This window comes from Mya arenaria, chromosome 13, assembly GCF_026914265.1.
Source record: "Mya arenaria isolate MELC-2E11 chromosome 13, ASM2691426v1".
In the NCBI taxonomy this organism is placed as follows: Eukaryota; Metazoa; Mollusca; class Bivalvia; order Myida; family Myidae; genus Mya; species Mya arenaria.
The window spans coordinates 16080997-16099640 of NC_069134.1; the positions used below are offsets into that span (position 1 = coordinate 16080997).

General features: G+C 37.2%; 3 protein-coding genes across 3 annotated transcripts; 1 reads left to right on the top strand and 2 right to left on the bottom strand.

Annotated features, from left to right (window-relative positions):
• Nucleotides 1-4615: 4615 nt before the first annotated feature.
• Nucleotides 4616-9656, bottom strand: LOC128214883 (uncharacterized). Its single transcript, XM_052921586.1, has 4 exons — nucleotides 9439-9656; nucleotides 8763-8891; nucleotides 8366-8473; nucleotides 4616-6659 (listed from the first exon to the last, which is right to left on the bottom strand). The coding sequence occupies exons 1-4, from the start codon at nucleotides 9584-9586 to the stop codon at nucleotides 6541-6543; spliced, it is 504 nt and encodes a 167-aa protein (XP_052777546.1). The 5' UTR covers nucleotides 9587-9656; the 3' UTR covers nucleotides 4616-6540.
• Nucleotides 9657-9981: 325 nt separating this feature from the next.
• LOC128215069 (uncharacterized) lies at nucleotides 9982-12971 on the bottom strand. Its single transcript, XM_052921795.1, has 3 exons — nucleotides 12926-12971; nucleotides 10400-10521; nucleotides 9982-10185 (listed from the first exon to the last, which is right to left on the bottom strand). Exons 1-3 carry the CDS (start codon nucleotides 12969-12971, stop codon nucleotides 9982-9984), a joined length of 372 nt encoding a protein of 123 aa, XP_052777755.1.
• Nucleotides 12972-14752: 1781 nt separating this feature from the next.
• LOC128215070 (immunoglobulin superfamily DCC subclass member 4-like) lies at nucleotides 14753-18560 on the top strand. The gene is made up of 7 exons (XM_052921796.1): nucleotides 14753-14798; nucleotides 15212-15333; nucleotides 15657-15865; nucleotides 17012-17034; nucleotides 17227-17400; nucleotides 17727-17855; nucleotides 18388-18560. The coding sequence occupies exons 1-7, from the start codon at nucleotides 14753-14755 to the stop codon at nucleotides 18462-18464; spliced, it is 780 nt and encodes a 259-aa protein (XP_052777756.1). The 3' UTR covers nucleotides 18465-18560.
• The last annotated feature ends 84 nt before the right edge of the window (nucleotides 18561-18644 follow it).

Consider the following 18644-nt stretch of genomic DNA (forward strand, 5'->3'; position numbering starts at 1 on the left):
ATGACTCAGTCAGCACAATAGCAAACACCTGACTCAGTCAGCACACTTGCAAACACATGACTCTGTCAGTACACTAGCAACTACATGACTCAGTCAGCACACTAGCAAGCACATGACTAGTCAGCACACTAGCAAACACCTGACTCAAGTCAGCACAATAGCAAACACATGACTCAGTCAGCAAACTAGCAAACACATGACACAGTAAGCACACTAGCAAACACATGACTCAGTCAGCACACTAGCAAACACATGACTCAGTAAGCACACTAGCAAACACATGACTCAGTAAGCACAATAGCAAACATCTGACTCAGTCAGCACACTGGCAAACACATGACTCAGTCAGCACACTAGCAAACACCTGACTCAGTCAGCACAATAGCAAACACATGACTCAGTCAGCACAATAGCAAACGCATGCCTCAGTCAGCACAATAGCAAACACATGAAAGTGATGGCCTTAGGCTTTAAAACAGACATTTTCGCCAGTAATTTGTTTTCTTAAACATGCTCCTTTTCATGGTATCTTACAACTTAAACGTAAGCATTTTTCGCGTTTCTGTTGAATGGATAGATAACACTGCGCTTAAATGTTTCTTCGAGTTATAATTAGCAAACACCTGACTCAGTCAGCACACTTGCAAACACATGACTCTGTCAGTACACTAGCAACTACATGACTCAGTCAGCACACTAGCAAACACATGACTAGTCAGCACACTAGCAAACACCTGACTCAAGTCAGCACAATAGCAAACACATGACTCAGTCAGCACACTAGCAAACACATGACACAGTAAGCACACTAGCAAACACATGACTCAGTCAGCACACTAACAAACACATGACTCAGTAAGCACACTAGCAAACACATGACTCAGTAAGCACAATAGCAAACATCTGACTCAGTCAGCACACTGGCAAACACATGACTCAGTCAGCACACTAGCAAACACCTGACTCAGTCAGCACAATAGCAAACACATGACTCAGTCAGCACAATAGCAAACACATGACTCAGTCAGCACAATAGCAAACGCATGACTCAGTCAGCACAATAGCAAACACATACCTCAGTCAGCACACTAGCAAACACATGACTCAGTCAGCACACTTGCAAACACATGACTCTGTCAGCACACTAGCAACTACATGCCTCAGTCAGCACACTAGCAAACACATGACTAGTCAGCACACTAGCAAACACCTGACTCAAGTCAGCACAATAGCAAACACATGACTCAGTAAGCACACTAGCAAACACATGACTCAGTAAGCACAATAGCAAACGCATGCCTCAGTCAGCACAATAGCAAACACATGACCTAGTCAGCACAATAGCAAACACATGACTCAGTCAGCACAATAGCAAACACCTGACTCAGTCAGCACAATAGCAAACACATGACTCAGTCAGCACAATAGCAAACACATACATCAGTCAGCACAATAGCAAACACCTGACTCAGTCAGCACACTAGCAAACACATGACTCAGTCAGCACACTTGCAAACACATGACTCAGTCAGCACACTAGCAAACACATGACTCAGTCAGCACACCTGCAAACACATGACTCAGTCAGCACACTAGCAAACACATGACTCAGTCAGCACACTAGCAAACACATGACTCAGTCAGCACACTAGCAAACACATGACACAGTAAGCACACTAGCAAACACATGACTCAGTCAGCACACTAGCAAACACATGACTCAGTAAGCACACTAGCAAACACATGACTCAGTAAGCAAAATAGCAAACATCTGACTCAGTCAGCACACTAGCAAACACATGACTCAGTCAGCACACTAGCAAACACATGACTCAGTCAGCACAATAGCAAACACATGACTCAGTCAGCACAATAGCAAACGCATGACTCAGTCAGCACAATAGCAAACACCTGACTCAGTCAGCACACTTGCAAACACATGACTCTGTCAGTACACTAGCAACTACATGACTCAGTCAGCACACTAGCAAACACATGACTAGTCAGCACACTAGCAAACACCTGACTCAAGTCAGCACAATAGCAAACACATGACTCAGTCAGCACACTAGCAAACACATGACACAGTAAGCACACTAGCAAACACATGACTCAGTCAGCACACTAGCAAACACATGACTCAGTAAGCACACTAGCAAACACATGACTCAGTAAGCACAATAGCAAACGCATGCCTCAGTCAGCACAATAGCAAACACATGACCTAGTCAGCACAATAGCAAACACATGACTCAGTCAGCACAATAGCAAACACCTGACTCAGTCAGCACAATAGCAAACACATGACTCAGTCAGCACAATAGCAAACACATACATCAGTCAGCACAATAGCAAACACCTGACTCAGTCAGCACACTAGCAAACACATGACTCAGTCAGCACACTTGCAAACACATGACTCAGTCAGCACACTAGCAAACACATGACTCAGTCAGCACACCTGCAAACACATGACTCAGTCAGCACACTAGCAAACACATGACTCAGTCAGCACACTAGCAAACACATGACTCAGTCAGCACACTAGCAAACACATGACACAGTAAGCACACTAGCAAACACATGACTCAGTCAGCACACTAGCAAACACATGACTCAGTAAGCACACTAGCAAACACATGACTCAGTAAGCAAAATAGCAAACATCTGACTCAGTCAGCACACTAGCAAACACATGACTCAGTCAGCACACTAGCAAACACATGACTCAGTCAGCACAATAGCAAACACATGACTCAGTCAGCACAATAGCAAACGCATGACTCAGTCAGCACAATAGCAAACACCTGACTCAGTCAGCACACTTGCAAACACATGACTCTGTCAGTACACTAGCAACTACATGACTCAGTCAGCACACTAGCAAACACATGACTAGTCAGCACACTAGCAAACACCTGACTCAAGTCAGCACAATAGCAAACACATGACTCAGTCAGCACACTAGCAAACACATGACACAGTAAGCACACTAGCAAACACATGACTCAGTCAGCACACTAGCAAACACATGACTCAGTAAGCACACTAGCAAACACATGACTCAGTAAGCACAATAGCAAACATCTGACTCAGTCAGCACACTGGCAAACACATGACTCAGTCAGCACACTAGCAAACACCTGACTCAGTCAGCACAATAGCAAACACATGACTCAGTCAGCACAATAGCAAACACATACCTCAGTCAGCACACTAGCAAACACATGACTCAGTCAGCACACTTGCAAACACATGACTCTGTCAGCACACTAGCAACTACATGCCTCAGTCAGCACACTAGCAAACACATGACTAGTCAGCACACTAGCAAACACCTGACTCAAGTCAGCACAATAGCAAACACATGACTCAGTAAGCACACTAGCAAACACATGACTCAGTAAGCACAATAGCAAACGCATGCCTCAGTCAGCACAATAGCAAACACATGACCCAGTCAGCACAATAGCAAACACATGACTCAGTCAGCACAATAGCAAACACCTGACTCAGTTTGCACAATAGCAAACACATGACTCAGTCAGCACAATAGCAAACACATACATCAGTCAGCACAATAGCAAACACCTGACTCAGTCAGCACACTAGCAAACACATGACTCAGTCAGCACACTTGCAAACACATGACTCAGTCAGCACACTAGCAAACACATGACTCAGTCAGCACACCTGCAAACACATGACTCAGTCAGCACACTAGCAAACACATGACTCAGTCAGCACACTAGCAAACACATGTTTCAGTTAGCACACTAGCAAACACCTGACTCAGTCAGCACACCAGCAAACACATGACTCAGTCAGCACACCAGCAAACACATGACTCAGTCAGCACACTAGCCAACACCTGTTGATTTATTTTCCTTTTTCTCTGGATGATTTTACGAGTGTTTGATATTTTTTTTTGAAATTAGAATGCTTTGTAGGGCTCCCATGGTACAAAAAGTGCACATGTTAGATTTGAAATGTCTCTTATAACAAAGTTCCATCATTTTTCTTTTAATAAATCTGTTTTTTTACTCCAACTCTCTGGCAAAAATAAATTTTCAAGATGGCGGACAACATGGCCGCCAATTTTAGATTAATATATTTTGCTTATATGTAACGCAATAAATTAATTGTTTGTTTCTAAGGACCTTGAAGCATAGAAAACTTGTTTGTTTTTTTACAATTCTTATGTAATAAAATACTTAGAAATGGAAAAAAAACCACCTAGTTGATGCAAAAATGAGAAAAAAAATCGCTGAAAATGTTCTGCAGAAGAAGATATTATTAATTAATAAAAAAAAATGTAAGTTTTCTTAATTTTGTGTTTGAAACAATTTTTGGAGGAATATTTTTTAATTGAAATTGCAAACAAGCCAGTAAAAATAAGTAATTAAGCGCTACAAGTAGGTGGGTCATTTCTTACTTTGAAAGCATTGTGTCAAATAAAAGGTGTGTGTACACAGTTAGCATATACATGATCATCCAATGAAGAAGAAACGCAAACACATAAAGTTGAATTTGTTTAAACGTTTATTTATTTATTTCTTACATATCTTAGGTGTAACACCTTTAAAAAATCATGAAATTCTTATATACAAATGCAGAATATCTGTTAAACAAATAACAATTCAACAGTGTTGTCTCCGATGGTTGTCAGAACAGTGTTGGTCCCGATGGCTGTCAGAACAGCGTTGTCCCCGATGGCTGTCAAAACAGTGTTGGTCCCGATGGCCTTTTGAACAGTGTTGGCACCGAGGGTTGTCAGAACAGTGTTGGTCCCGATGGTTGTCAGAACAATGTTGGCACCGATTGTTGTCAGAACAGTGTTGGCACTGATGGTTGTCAGAACAGTGTTGGCACCGATGGCTGACACAACAGTGTTGGCACCGATTGCTGACACAACAGTGTTGGCACCGATTGCTGACACAACAGTGTTGGCACCGATGGCTGACACAACAGTGTTGGCACCGATGGCTGACACAACAGTGTTGGCACCGATTGCTGACACAACAGTGTTGGCAACGATTGCTGACACAACAGTGTTGGCACCGATGGTTGTCAGAACAGTGTTGGTCCCGATTGCTGACACAACAGTGTTGGCACCGATGGTTGTCAGAACAGTGTTGGTCCCGATGGCTTTTAGAACAGTATTGGCACCGATGGCTGACACAACAGTGTTGGCACCGATAGCTGACACAACAGTGTTGGCACCGATAGCTGACACAACAGTGTTGGCACCGATGGCTGACACAACAGTATTTGCACCGATGGTTGTTTGAACAGTGTTGGCACCGATGGTTGTCAGAACAATGTTGGTCCCGATGGCTGACACAACAATGTTGGCACCGATGGCTGTCAGAACAGTGTTGGCACCGATGGTTGTCAGAACAGTGTTTGTCCCGATGGCTTTTAGAACAGTGTTGCCCCGATGGCTGTCAGGACAGTGTTTGCCCCGATTACTGTCAGAAAAGAGTTGGCCCCGATGGCTGTCAGAACAGTATTGACCCCGATGGCTGCCAGAACAGTGTTGGCACCGATGGCTGTCAGAACAGTGTTGTCTCTGATGACTGTCAGAACAGTATTGGCACCGATGACTGTCAGAACAGTGTTGGCCCCGATGGCTGTCAGAACAGTGTTGGCCCCGATGGCTGTCAGAACATTATTGACACCGATGGCTGGAAGAACATGTTGGCCCCGATTGCAGTTAGAACGGCACACTGACCAATCCAAGATACTAAACAACTAAACGCAATTATTAAAACAAAAACCATTAAAGTAGAATTGTAAGTATAATAAAATTTTGAAACAAGTATTGCTTTTTCATATAAAAAGATGTTGTCTAAATGTATGGAGATTTTTTTATAATGTATAATTATTTTTGGTTCGTTCTCATGCATCTCCTTTTTAAAATCAAACAGGTATGGCTCTGCCTCATATTGCAATTATACATAATCGTTTAACATTTGTGCATTGGAAATAGGTTACTGTTTTCCTTAGTGTTTTTTTTTATTTGTGGGAACCAAAAGAAAGCTACGTAAAACATACCCTATTATCATCTTACTCACTGATTATTTTTGTTAAAATCTAAAATCATTATGCCAATAGACACTTCTATAATGACGATGACATAGTAAAGGAGTATGTACATTTCAGAAAGTTTTAAGATAATGAAATATGTCCATTACATATGGTTACACAGAAACAAACGTAAACAATTACAGTCAAGATTGATTGGAATAATATAAAATACACACAGTACTTTCTAATAATAGTTAATAATTCAAAACGAGATTTAAATAATTTAGTTATAATACATGCTATTCTACCTAAAAGTGTTAGAAAATGGGCAAGGGTTGAGTTGTCGTAGTACTTAAAGAATACAGGTGTTGAAAATTCCCCCTGTTCAATGTGAGGACTGTTTGCTGTCTTTTTTAATTTTATGGGTGTTTTTTTTTTGGAGAAAATTGTAATAAAAACTGAGGTAATGTGTCTAATTTCAATTGTTTAATCTGTCCGGGCGGCGGTTGACTATGGTTGGAACTGCTGGAGCTCCCAGTTGATGTTTTCTGTGGCTGACTGCTTCAGGAACCGAATAAGGAACATTCCACGTGACCCCGTAGCCGTGCGGTTGGCACCGTAACCTTGACCTTGAAAATGAAAGTATTGTACCATATCAGGGGCGATCAGGGAGTCACGTTAGAGGGGGGCGTAACTTAGGGACGTAAGTTTTGCCTCCGTCAGAGCCGAAATTTCAGAGTTGTGCCGATGATCGATTATAATCGACAATTGATCGGAAAGGCATACGTCGGCGACAATCGATAATGAAATTTGAACAATCGATTATAGAAACAAGGGACGTAGCCGCTACCGACTAATTTTCTTTTTCTGGTTAATGCTAGTTAATGTTGAAATGTTAGGGTGTTACTATGTTAAGTTATCTAATCATATTCTTTTCTTTGTAATTTAACTGCTAAAGTATTTGTTCTCAACTTCTCATGTTCGTGGTTTAAAAGTGATTTTAACATGTTACCGTTTGCTTCTTACCATGTAAGAATTTAGTTTTCTCATTTTTTTCTGACAGAAAATGTTCTTGAAAACATGTAGAATATTTAACCTCTTGTTGTATTTGTTACTGACAGATTATTAAAAAGAAATTGATATCTTCCTTAGTGTTCAATTACACATGTATTCAATACTAAATGTAAAACAAAAAATAGAGCCTGTGGTCTCATGTTCTGTAATAGTAACTTGTAAACACTAAATGATAGTCGTGTTCTGAATTAATAATGTAATTTATTCAAAGATCTGTACAAACAAAAGTGTAAGGGAACATTAGTGCTTAAAACTGGCGCATGTAGCGTTTCAGACTGGATGCCTTAATATGATGACCAATGGTAATGAGGAAATGATTAAATCGATTCATAATCGATCGTTGATTGTTTTCATAAAGCGGTAATCGATAGTATTTTTCTGTCCGATTCCAAACACTGCGAAATTTAGTTGGTTTAAAGTGTACAGGGGGGTTTCGAGGTACAAAGAACTTCATACTGTAGTTTAAAAACCTTCCTTATATTATATTATATTATTACATGACATTATATTTGTAATGTATTGTTTTAACTGTTTGATATATTTTTATTCTTAATATATTCTTGATTTTAAAAATAATTTTAAAAATAAATTGTTTATTGTTGTAGTTATCATCTTAAATTAGGTGAGAAATTAAGGGGTTGAAAAGTCTTCGTTTATTAGGGATTGAAAAGTCTTTGTGTTGTTTTTTTTTTTTGGGGGGGGGGAGTCTTAGCATTTTTAGGGGTTGAAATGAAAAGGGGTTAAAATGTCTTTGATTGAACAAATGCCAAAGAGGTTGAAAATTCTTGGGGTTGAAAAGTCTGACAGCCAATAATAAATTAGTTACAAGGAAGTCACTTTGAAATAAAATGTACAGTACTACTTGCCGGCGACCGCTACACCTTTTGGCACACAATGCACTTTCATGATCAATTATGTTTGTGAATACTTTTGATGTTATGTAATAGAAACACTAAGTGAATTGCGAGTCGGTCAATAGTCAAAGCTATTGCTGTCGGTCGTGAAAATACCATAAGGAAATTGCCCGAAGCCTGTCAACTGTTCACTAGTCAATCCCCGACATTGGGCAAATCATTTTGACAATTGACCGAAAAACGTCCAATAATTAAGATCATTAATACTGGTGTCCTCTTAACTTTATTGTTTAACAAAGGCGGGTGTATCTAGCAATGCATTCGGATATTCGATGTACGTTATTACAAAATATAACGTAGACACGCGGAAGCTAGCAAATGAAAATGTCATCATTAGACATTCCTACCGGAAAAAGACGATTCTGTACCGGAAGTGAGGCTGGAAGCTCCGGGGAACAAGATAGCGCCAGGATTGTCGAAAACGGTCCCAGAATTCGCGTAGCCACCTCGATACACTGAAAGTAATCGTGTGTAACAATTGCCCCCTGGTTATTTATAAACCGAAGTACAATTTCCAGAAGTTATTTAAAACGACATTTAACTTGAGGGTTGTGTGTGTGTGTGGGGGGGGGGGGGTTGCAGCAGTCGTGTGACATAACTATCTGTCAAGTACATTTAACTGGAACATAAGCAATTAACACTGATCACCCAAACAGAATCATCGGATTGATATTAATTAGTATTTGACCAAAAGCACAACCCCGGAGTTGTAATAGTTGCCAATGTACTGTAGCAGTAACGTACGTGTCTGTATGGTGAACGTGGCTCTCACGGCGTTATCCCAGCCCCGGTATGAGAGGACGCACTCCGCAAGCCGTCCGTTCATGGACTTGTCCAAATCCAGGGTTAGGTAACTCCACACCTCTCCGTATCCTGCTCATGTTTTGATAACGTTAATATGATATGTTTGTACTCAAACTGAATACATATAACTGATATACAATTTAGTATACTAGATCTTCATGCAATTTCGTGTTTGAATATCTCATGAAAACAATACTGTTGATGAAAACATACTGTATAGCTTAATTTCAATAAGCGTCATCCTTTGTTATTACGCTTAAAGTGACACTCTTATCCAAAATCAATACATACACATGTTTAACAAACATGAAAAATTGTGATACACCATTTACTACTTACTAAATAATGCATTCATGTAAAACATTAATTACTGATAACAAGATCGTAATCGTATATTTAATAGCTGAAAACATAACGATATAAAATGCTTGGTAAGTGATAAAAGATTTGCTGTGGTCTTCTATAGTCTCATAGAAGATAGAGATTTCCTGCACCTTTCTTTCAAACAAAACTCCATTGTTTTCGACATGTGTTCATCCTTTGTAGTATATCAAAACATTTGTTTTATTTCTAGAAAATCGTATTTGGGAGTAAGAGTGCATCTTAAACAACTTACCGTCGACTGTGGGTAAGGTACTCTCAGTGATTGCGACTGTTGTCATGTCCACACCGTTGACGAGCCACGTGACTTCCGGTGGAGGAAAGCTACTGGATGCGTGGCACGTGAGGTTGTGTCGCTCCCCTATGAATGCCTCACCCGACATATCCACTGTCACGTTGGCGGGTAGGTCTGTCAGAATACAAGGTTTATACAAGGTGTGCTGTCAATTAGAAGTGCATAAACTTATCGAATAATAGTTACTATCAAATAACAGTCTTATTTTTAAAGCATGCATTCCAAACCACCTAATAATTTTATAGAATACTAAATGAAATATAATACCATTGTTATGTAAATTGATATGTCCGCATTCTAGATCTTGTAGAATTCATACGTTTGTTTAAATGAGTTATCAAGAAAATGTAAAATGTAAGAACATAATATTTTTTATATTCATAGAACGGAAATTAGCGTAACACGAATTGATGGCGTTAGAAGTAAGTAGCCATGCAATACTCTCAACAATGGCAATACATATGGCGCTTTATAATGACTATGTTACAAGGAGCCAACCATACCAACTACAGTTAGGATGGCGTCGTGGTCGCGGCCGCCGGCAGTGCAGCGGTAGAGTCCGGTGTCCGCGTGTGTCAGGTTGGCCACCGTCAGATTGTACGTCCACACTACACTGTATTTCGCATGACTCGACAACACGTTCTCGTTAAAAGTTAAGGCGTTGATTGCGTCACTGTTAACCGGTTGCTATAATATAAGGAAAAAAAAACATGAAAAACACAACAACGCAACAAAATCACCAGTGGCAACTAGATCGTTTATTTTCTAACATTCCTGGTGTATTCCATACTGGTTCATTTCTTGATCAGTATTTTAGAAACCATTGAGGTGTTCGAAAAACACTGATTAAGATATATCATTAAATATATTTACTTTTTAACAAATGAATAGATGTCCCTACGTGTTTCCATTGGACGCTCTCTAACGGCTGTCGGTCAGAGACAACGCACGCTAACGTGACGTTTGAACCGACAACACGCGCCATGTCTGTCGGCGGCAGGATCACACGTACCGCGCCACACGCTGGGGAAAAACAATTACTTATATAAAATGTATTTTAGAGAAACATGATATATTATACAAGGAATAGTATTAATAGTACAACAGTTTTAATAATATAAGTGTATAATTATCAAAGAAAGGATATACAAAATATTGATTAGAATGATCAAACCTATCGTTCAGTGTTGCGTACTATAATTTATAAGCATGTGCTCTCTCTATTTACCCGTTTTATATCTAAGAGCTTATCGAAAACGAAAATAAGCATCAAGTGGCAGGTTTGAGACGTGTATGTTGAGATGCTTTTGCGACAAAATGCAAACAATAGTTTTTTATCATATGTACACACTAGTGTTGTTGAGATTGTAAAGACTTATAGTAGTAGTATCGTGAACAAATACGCATGTTTTGTTTATAAATATTTTGAACGTTTATTTCACAACGTCAATGCCCCCGCGTGTATAATCAATCAGGATATTATTTTTAGTTCAATTCTATCTATGTATTCAACTATCAAAAGAAATCTCATTGTAAGTATTTCACTTTAATATTTGTTTTGTTTTATCACGTTGGAGAATCGAGCTGTAGTAATTACGAACATGGAGCAGATTCGTTTACATAAGAGAAGAAAAAAGTGTATTTTAAAGGTATTCTTACAAATGAAATGGTCATGAAAGCCGACTAAGATTTTTCGTCTGTCGGTTCGTTAATTGTACCTCTTCAGTTGGTCACCATCAATACCTTTTTCGACTTTTTTTAAAGAATTATTATTAGTATTATTATTATACAACACTTGTCTTAAAGGCATAAACTGTAGGTCGATGCATTTTCTATTTGAATGTGTTATCATTTTCAACTCACTTTACTTTAAAGCTGCACTCTCACATATTGAACGTGTTAACAACTTTTTTTATTTTTTTCTCTAGGAACGAGCAAATTTTTGCGTAAATATCTGCAAACCTAAAATACAAGACTGCTGACAAAATATCAGATCGCAGCTTTTTATACTTCCGTCCCAAAATTGATGTTTTATGGATTTTTTCTCAAACCGTTAGTAACGGTTCAAGCCATAAAACATTCAATTTGTAATAGAAATATGAAAATCTGCTATCTGATCTTTTGTCAGCAGTCTTTCATCACCGGTAAGCAGGTATTTACGCAAAAAAATCTTATTCCAAGACAAAAAATAAAAGAGTTGGAAAAACGATAAATCTGTGAGTGTGCAGCTTTAATGATCAAAACAAAGCAATACATCGCATATGGTGTGTGTACAGGTAAAAATACTTGCCTCTATTAAAATAATAATTAAAAGCTACGTGGCCACGAATTCCCTAATTGAATTATTCCAAAATATCGCTAATATGTTTTGATCATTTAAGTCGATTGAGTTAAACATGACACTGCATTGAAAATTAACAAAAAACAACCTATATTGTGCGCTTTTAATCGTATTTCGTTTCGACAAGTCTTAACATAAAGGGCTAGGCTTATTTAAATAAAATTGTGAAATTTATATTTGAGTATTTTATTGAAGCGTATTTAAAGCTTCACTCTCATAGATTGAACGTTTTGACAACATTTTTTTTTGTTGTTGTTGTTTTTGTCTTGGAATGAGCAATATTTTGCGTAGAAGTCTGAGAACCGATGATATAAGACTTCTGATAAACGATCGCAGTTTTTAATACCTACGCTCGATTTTCTACGGTTATGATATGACGATTTATGGCTAAAAGCGTTACTAACGCTTTACAAATAATGAAATTTTCGGTACTTTTCCAACCAATTTATCTGTTCTTTTGTGAGTTACCTTATATGATTGAAATGAAAGTATTGATGCCAAAGTAAACTGATTTTGAGACAAAAAAAAAAAAAATGGTAAACTCGGCCAATCTGTGAGAATGACTGTTGGGATTATTCAGGCAGTGATGACCGTAGGTATGGATTAACCTTATCACAACATCTACTTACTATACTGCTTTTATTCACCTCAGCCACACTACAAGTAATTTTATGAAAATAGAATCAATACTTTAACTTTTTCCGATTTTTAATTAAGTATCATTATAGCAAGTTAAATTCTGAATTAAATCTCATCATATGTCATTATCATTTTATTTTTTACCTTACACATTTTTACGAAGTATAGATTCAAGATTCAACTCATTTATTAAGTATTTTGAACACATACATTCTCCTCATTACCTGATGTAAATATACCATGGTCATACAACAAGTGTCCGCATATGTTTCCAGCAACTATTATTATTATCATTATTATTATTATCATGGTCCGTGTTATTATTATTATTATTATTATTATTATTATTATTATTATTATTATTATTATTATTATTATTATTATTATTGATGTATGTAAAATAAAAATACTACATATATCATTTATCGATAACAGTTACAAGTTTACCTGCCGCGAGAGCAGCTGCAATCAGGAACAAAACGGTCCCAGCCATGTCCACAGCCGAAATGAGGGCGAGTACGGCATTCTTCGACAGTATTTCTATTTCCCGTACTCTGCACCGTACACCGTACGGCAACCGTACACCATTAATAGAAGAGACATGTACACAGATGTTATGTTTCTAAACTATAAGCTGAAATCAATGTAAACATATTGTATACGTATTGTATATAATTATATGCTTTTAATAAAATGTATGTTTTTAAGCGTAAGATACCTACATACTGTAATGGTAATGGCATAATTGATATACATGTACTTAGAAAGTTATATTGAATTATAGAGATATGGTTGTTAACATTGTTATATTAATACACCTTTTTATAAATATACTCCGCCATACATGTTTATATCAGCCAATGTATTACATTAATTTGATCAAGGGTCATATTGGCCTATTTCAAATATGTATTGTGTTGTACATTTCTTTTGAATAATCTTTCTCCTTCTTCTTTGCAACACAATCAAGATGCAGTTTTGGTAAGAACGAAACATCTTAAAGACTATCACAATTAAAAGCATTCAATCCCGCCTAATTAAAAGCATTCAATCCCGCCGAATTAAAAGCATTCAATCCCGCCTAATTGACTCAGTTCAAAAAGTACAAGTCTTGAACTTTGTTTTTGGAAAGAAAAAAATGACATTCTGATTGATTTATTGCCATTTAAGCAAACGAATACATAGTTCACTTTCTTGACAAGAATAAAAATAATGGTGATCATTAAATAAAACAATATTGCTAGACGTATGTTTGAACAAGTAATTGAAGATAATTCCAAAGTAACCAAATAAAATCAACACATTAGAATCTATCTTTCTAATTTTAGGATTATCTGAAGGCATCACTAACACAAACAAACAAACGTCGCTAAACTGAATGCTAATACTGGCAATATCCAAATGTACTTATTTGTTGTTGGCATCCATATTATCCTCAACACCAACAGGTTTATTATTTGGCTTAAAATTCTGGTCCACAAACTGCAAATGGGCTGCGACAAACCACATTTCCAAAGAAAATAAAAATAGCAACGAGATGTAGGTATATTTCAAAAAATGATTATAATAAACATAATATATTATCCTTTTTGTCTTTAACTTGTTATTGAATTGAAAATCATTGTGTCGCATTTTTCGGGGTTTACCATGATAACCTTTTTTAAGTTGCACTCTCACAGATTTACTGTTTTGACAACTTATCTATTTCTTAGTGTTTTATGGCAAAAGCGTTATTAACGCTTTCAGAAAAATGCATAAAACATTATTTTTTCGAACTTAAATATGAAAACATGCGATTTGATTTTTTTGTCAGCAGTCTAATATCACTGGTTTCTAGACATTTACGCAAAAATTCGCAAATTCAAAGACAAAATTATAAAAAAAGTTGTTAAAACGGTAAATCTATGAGAGTGTCATGCCGGTCAAGGTCGGGTCGGAAAATGATTGAAAATACATTGTCAAGTAATTAGTAACTACATTAAGATATGACAATTTTTAGCAAACATACACATCTTCAAGTGGACATGTGCACATCTTATCGACAAATGACAACACCTGCAAACATTGATTTCCTAGATGATGACAAGTACACCTGAGCGGCACTTTCGTTTCGCGCTTTATTAGCGAGTTAATTATGGAACCAGTTGGCATGGAAACTAGTCCAAACTTAGCATGGCTGGTATAAAACTGCGGTGCCGATCACCAGAGCAGGCACAGGGAGCTTGGCTTGTTGAGTAGTAACTAATCACGTGTAGTAACAGACAACAGTTGAGGATGATGATGATCTTCTTCTTGGGACTTGTGGTGTTGGCGTTCACTGGTAAGTTTGAATTCCTACAAGTTCTCATAATTCTCTTTCTCCATAAGTCGTTCGCCAAAGCGACGTCGTTTGAAAGTGATAAACTTTGAATGATAGACTCTGTATCTTAAATGCTTAATCGAACTTTGCAGTTCAATTCATAGGCTGCTTTTGTACATCAGTTTTTATATTTTTAATATAAAAATAAATATAAATATGTATCGGAGGTTGTCATTTCTTTCCGAGATGAATGCATATAGTCGCTAACATGTTAAAGATCTCCTTATTAAGTCATGTAAACTGCTCTTTTGATTTCTTATAGTTTTATAAATACATATGAAGTATTAAAAGGTATAATAAAAGCTGATATCATTCGAGGGTTAAGACACTTATATGAGACCTAGAGCATAAACTTTCACTCCCTCTATCGACAGATGTACGAGGGTTGACGGTGACGCAAGCTCCGGTGAACACGGCGGTTCTGGAGGGTCGGAACGCCACCATCGCGTGCACGGTCACCGGAAAGGCGGCCACCGAGAGCGTGCAGTGGAAGTTTGTAAGTATTCGTGTTAAAAATAATTTTGTCCACACACATATATATATATATATATATATTTGTATTATCATACACTTTAGGAGCATGTGTTTGTATAACAGTCGTAGATTATCGTATACTACTATTGATCTGGTAGTCCTTGAAGTTTGATTTTTTTCTATCATGTATTTTTTGGTCAAAAGGTTTGGTAAAACAGTTTTTATCTAATATTTAATACGAATATTTGCTTCGTGTTCAAAATAGTTTAATACTTTGATTGACATTTTCAATATATTACAATAATGTGTCATCTTTGGATCAAACTTTGTTCAATGATTTTATAGAAAGCAAACGGGACGACGACATTCAACCCAGTGACATTTGATAACAACATCCTGGGATCCACGAGCAAGTACGCCATACATAACCCCTACAGCCTCACCATCATCAACGCCGCCACCTCTGACTATGGTGTCTACCGCTGCACCGCCGGAAGTACCGACTATGACGCTACACTGACTGTCGCTAGTAAGTTTGATTTCACTTTTATTCCGTACGTACACACGTTAGCTGTTTGATATTCAATGCTTTGTTTGGTCTGTATGTGTTAATTTCAAGCATCCGGCAACTAAACAATGTTTAACTCTGAGGGGCTGTATTTTGTCGGTTGATCATACGACATTCATAAATGTCGCGAAAATGTTATAAATGTTGGTCAGGGCGCATGTCGTTTACACCTACATGTCAATGTCGACAGTCGAACGTTCGGCCATTTTCACTCAGCCTTATAAGGGATTCTAGGTGTGTAGAAGTCTATGCCTTGGTTTTGTGTTCAGCGTCATCTGGTTGTAAAGTTTTGGGTCTATACAAAACTAGGAAACCACATTAAAGAATCACGAATAGTGAAGATATATAAGATAAATGGTTTATGTATGAATCTAGGAGTGTGATATATCGTATAGTTTGACATTACCGGATTGCTTTTTTCAAGAGTGTGCTGTATTATCCTATTATAAGACGTTTGGATAATAATAGTAGGCTTGTGTTTTTTCATGTTTGAAATAGTAACCTAACGCCAAACAAAATCAATGTGATACTACGAAAACTATTTATCCAAGTTATGTATATAGTGGCCTAAAGCTGCACTCTCACAGATTGAACGTATTGACAACTTTTTTTATTTTATTTTTTTGTGTTGGAACGAGCCATATTTTTGCGAAAATCTATGGAGCGCAGTTATAGAAGACTGCTGACAAAATATCAGATCGCAGATTTATATATAAAAGTTCAAAAATTGATATTTTATGCATTTTTCTTAAACCGTTAGTAACGGTTTAAGCCATAAATCATAAATTTTCGAACGGAAATATAAAAAACTACGATCTGATTTTTTGCAGATATTTACGCAAAAATTTGCTCTTTCCAAGACAATATATAAAAAAGTTGTTAAAATGGTTAATCTGTGAGAGTGCAACTTTAATGAGAGAGTATATTCCTTCTTATTATAGAAATACGCCTAGTATGAACAAATTCATTCAACCTCTCAATGTCAGAAATAAACACCAAGTGCAGAAACTAGCATTGTATTCATTAAAGCTTCTAGACAAAGAGATGTAATATTATCAATAGTGTACCATAGAACATAATAATTGTGTAATGCATTTCCTTCCCTTTGTCGTTTTGACATTTTACGCATAAGGAAGCTAAATAGTTCTATCAATTGTAATTCATTTTTGTTTCATTATTTTTCATTTATGAATTACTGATTTATGTATATGATGATAAGATGAATAAGTCGTAATAAAATTTATGCTGTCATGTTTTCACATCCTTGAGAATTTTTAAATTTGATTTATTTGTGTGCGCTCCCTTTAACCAGTTCTCTATTGACAGTTAACATGCTCTTGTTTTCAGACCTACCGACCGCAGTAAATATCGTTTGGTCGGGACAGCCTCACGCCGGAAGTACCGTGAACCTCACGTGCACGGCGACCAACGGCCGCCCCACCCCTGACCTCCGCTGGGTCATTAACGGGATGGAGCAGACATCCAGCGCTGTCCTCGAAACAAACTCCGTCACAGCTAATGGTGAGTTTCTGATAATTTGGACAACGGTATATACATCTCAAATGTAGCTGTTTTCCGCCAATATGATTTAAATCAAGAACTTAATACGCTATATTCATATATAATATATAAATATCCATGCTAGCCATACCTGGGTGATTGCCCATTTGTGCATTAAGCAGTATCACAGTATAGCCATATAAGGTTATTGGGCTTTTCCATAATTATTGTTTCATTTTTTATTGAAATTCTCTGTTTACTTTATTGATTGTCGTTAACAAATCCTTAAACGATATATGTGTACATTTCATCAAAATGAAACTATTTTGTCTATCCTCTTCCAACAGGTTACGGAAACAGCGTCAGCAACCTTCCCCTGGCGTTAACGACAGAGATGGACGGGCATCAGGCCATATGTTACGTCGCTTACGACGGCTGGAATGACGCGATGAATGCAACACTTACCCTTGACGTCAGTAAGTACATTTTCTGACTTGCTTACATGTAATCTGGTCAAACGTCTTAAAACGATACTTTGAATTTATGCAAGTCATTACGGTAGAGTGCAGTAAGTAGCTCACTGACTTGGTAATATTAGACAGTTTGTAACGTAATATATCCCCCCTTGACATACAGTATTTACGCATAGAAATAGCAAGTGGATCATTCGTTAATCTGATTTTACGCCTAAGATAATGAAGTACATGTTAAATGATCCATGTCATTTTCAATATGGTTTTTCCCACGAATGTTTGCTTTCGCTCAAACTTACAGTACTGATATAAGAAATACAGTGACAAGCCAGTGTGATCCGTACGATGTATTGAAATAAAACGAAATAAGATAACATAGCACAATATCATAATACTTTTTAAACATGTACGTGTGTTACGTCTTTGTAACTTAAAGTTAATTGCAAAATATCTTTAACATTTAGACTATGTTATATTTGATTCAATAACCCCTCTTACAATATTATTGTTTCAACAAAGCTGTTTCCATTTTCAGACGGTGGTGTCAGTATGCGCATGCGCTTGTCCGGAATAGCACTTGCAGTGATCGTCGCCATTTCTGTGGTGGTGTAATCTGGGGGTCAATAGCAACGGAGCACACAGAGTTTGACCGCCATGATGTTCCCAACGATAATTGATTGCTCAGGGGGTTTTTTCATCTGTTTTTTGCTCGCTTTCAAATTCAATACTTATTTTTACTTATCCAATCTCATTGGGTTGGAAAGCATATATATCTATATGTATTTAAAAATT

Bases quoted from the DNA above. Each gene is read 5' to 3' on its own strand.
- LOC128215070 (XM_052921796.1), top strand. From the start codon at position 14,753: ATGATGATGATCTTCTTCTTGGGACTTGTGGTGTTGGCGTTCACTG. The intron at 17,035-17,226 runs GTAATTCATTTT...TCTTGTTTTCAG, and splicing joins GCTAAATAGTTCTATCAATT to ACCTACCGACCGCAGTAAAT. The intron at 17,401-17,726 runs GTGAGTTTCTGA...CTCTTCCAACAG, and splicing joins AAACTCCGTCACAGCTAATG to GTTACGGAAACAGCGTCAGC.
- LOC128214883 (XM_052921586.1), bottom strand. From the start codon at position 9,586: ATGTCGGGTGAGGCATTCATAGGGGAGCGACACAACCTCACGTGCCAC. The intron at 8,892-9,438 runs GTAAGTTGTTTA...AAACATGAGCAG, and splicing joins TACCTTACCCACAGTCGACG to GATACGGAGAGGTGTGGAGT. The intron at 6,660-8,365 runs GTAGGAATGTCT...TTCATTTTCAAG, and splicing joins TACAGAATCGTCTTTTTCCG to GTCAAGGTTACGGTGCCAAC.
- LOC128215069 (XM_052921795.1), bottom strand. From the start codon at position 12,971: ATGGCTGGGACCGTTTTGTTCCTGATTGCAGCTGCTCTCGCGGCAG. The intron at 10,522-12,925 runs GTAAACTTGTAA...GTTTTTCCCCAG, and splicing joins TGCAGCTGCTCTCGCGGCAG to CGTGTGGCGCGGTACGTGTG. The intron at 10,186-10,399 runs GTAGGGACATCT...CTTATATTATAG, and splicing joins AGAGCGTCCAATGGAAACAC to CAACCGGTTAACAGTGACGC.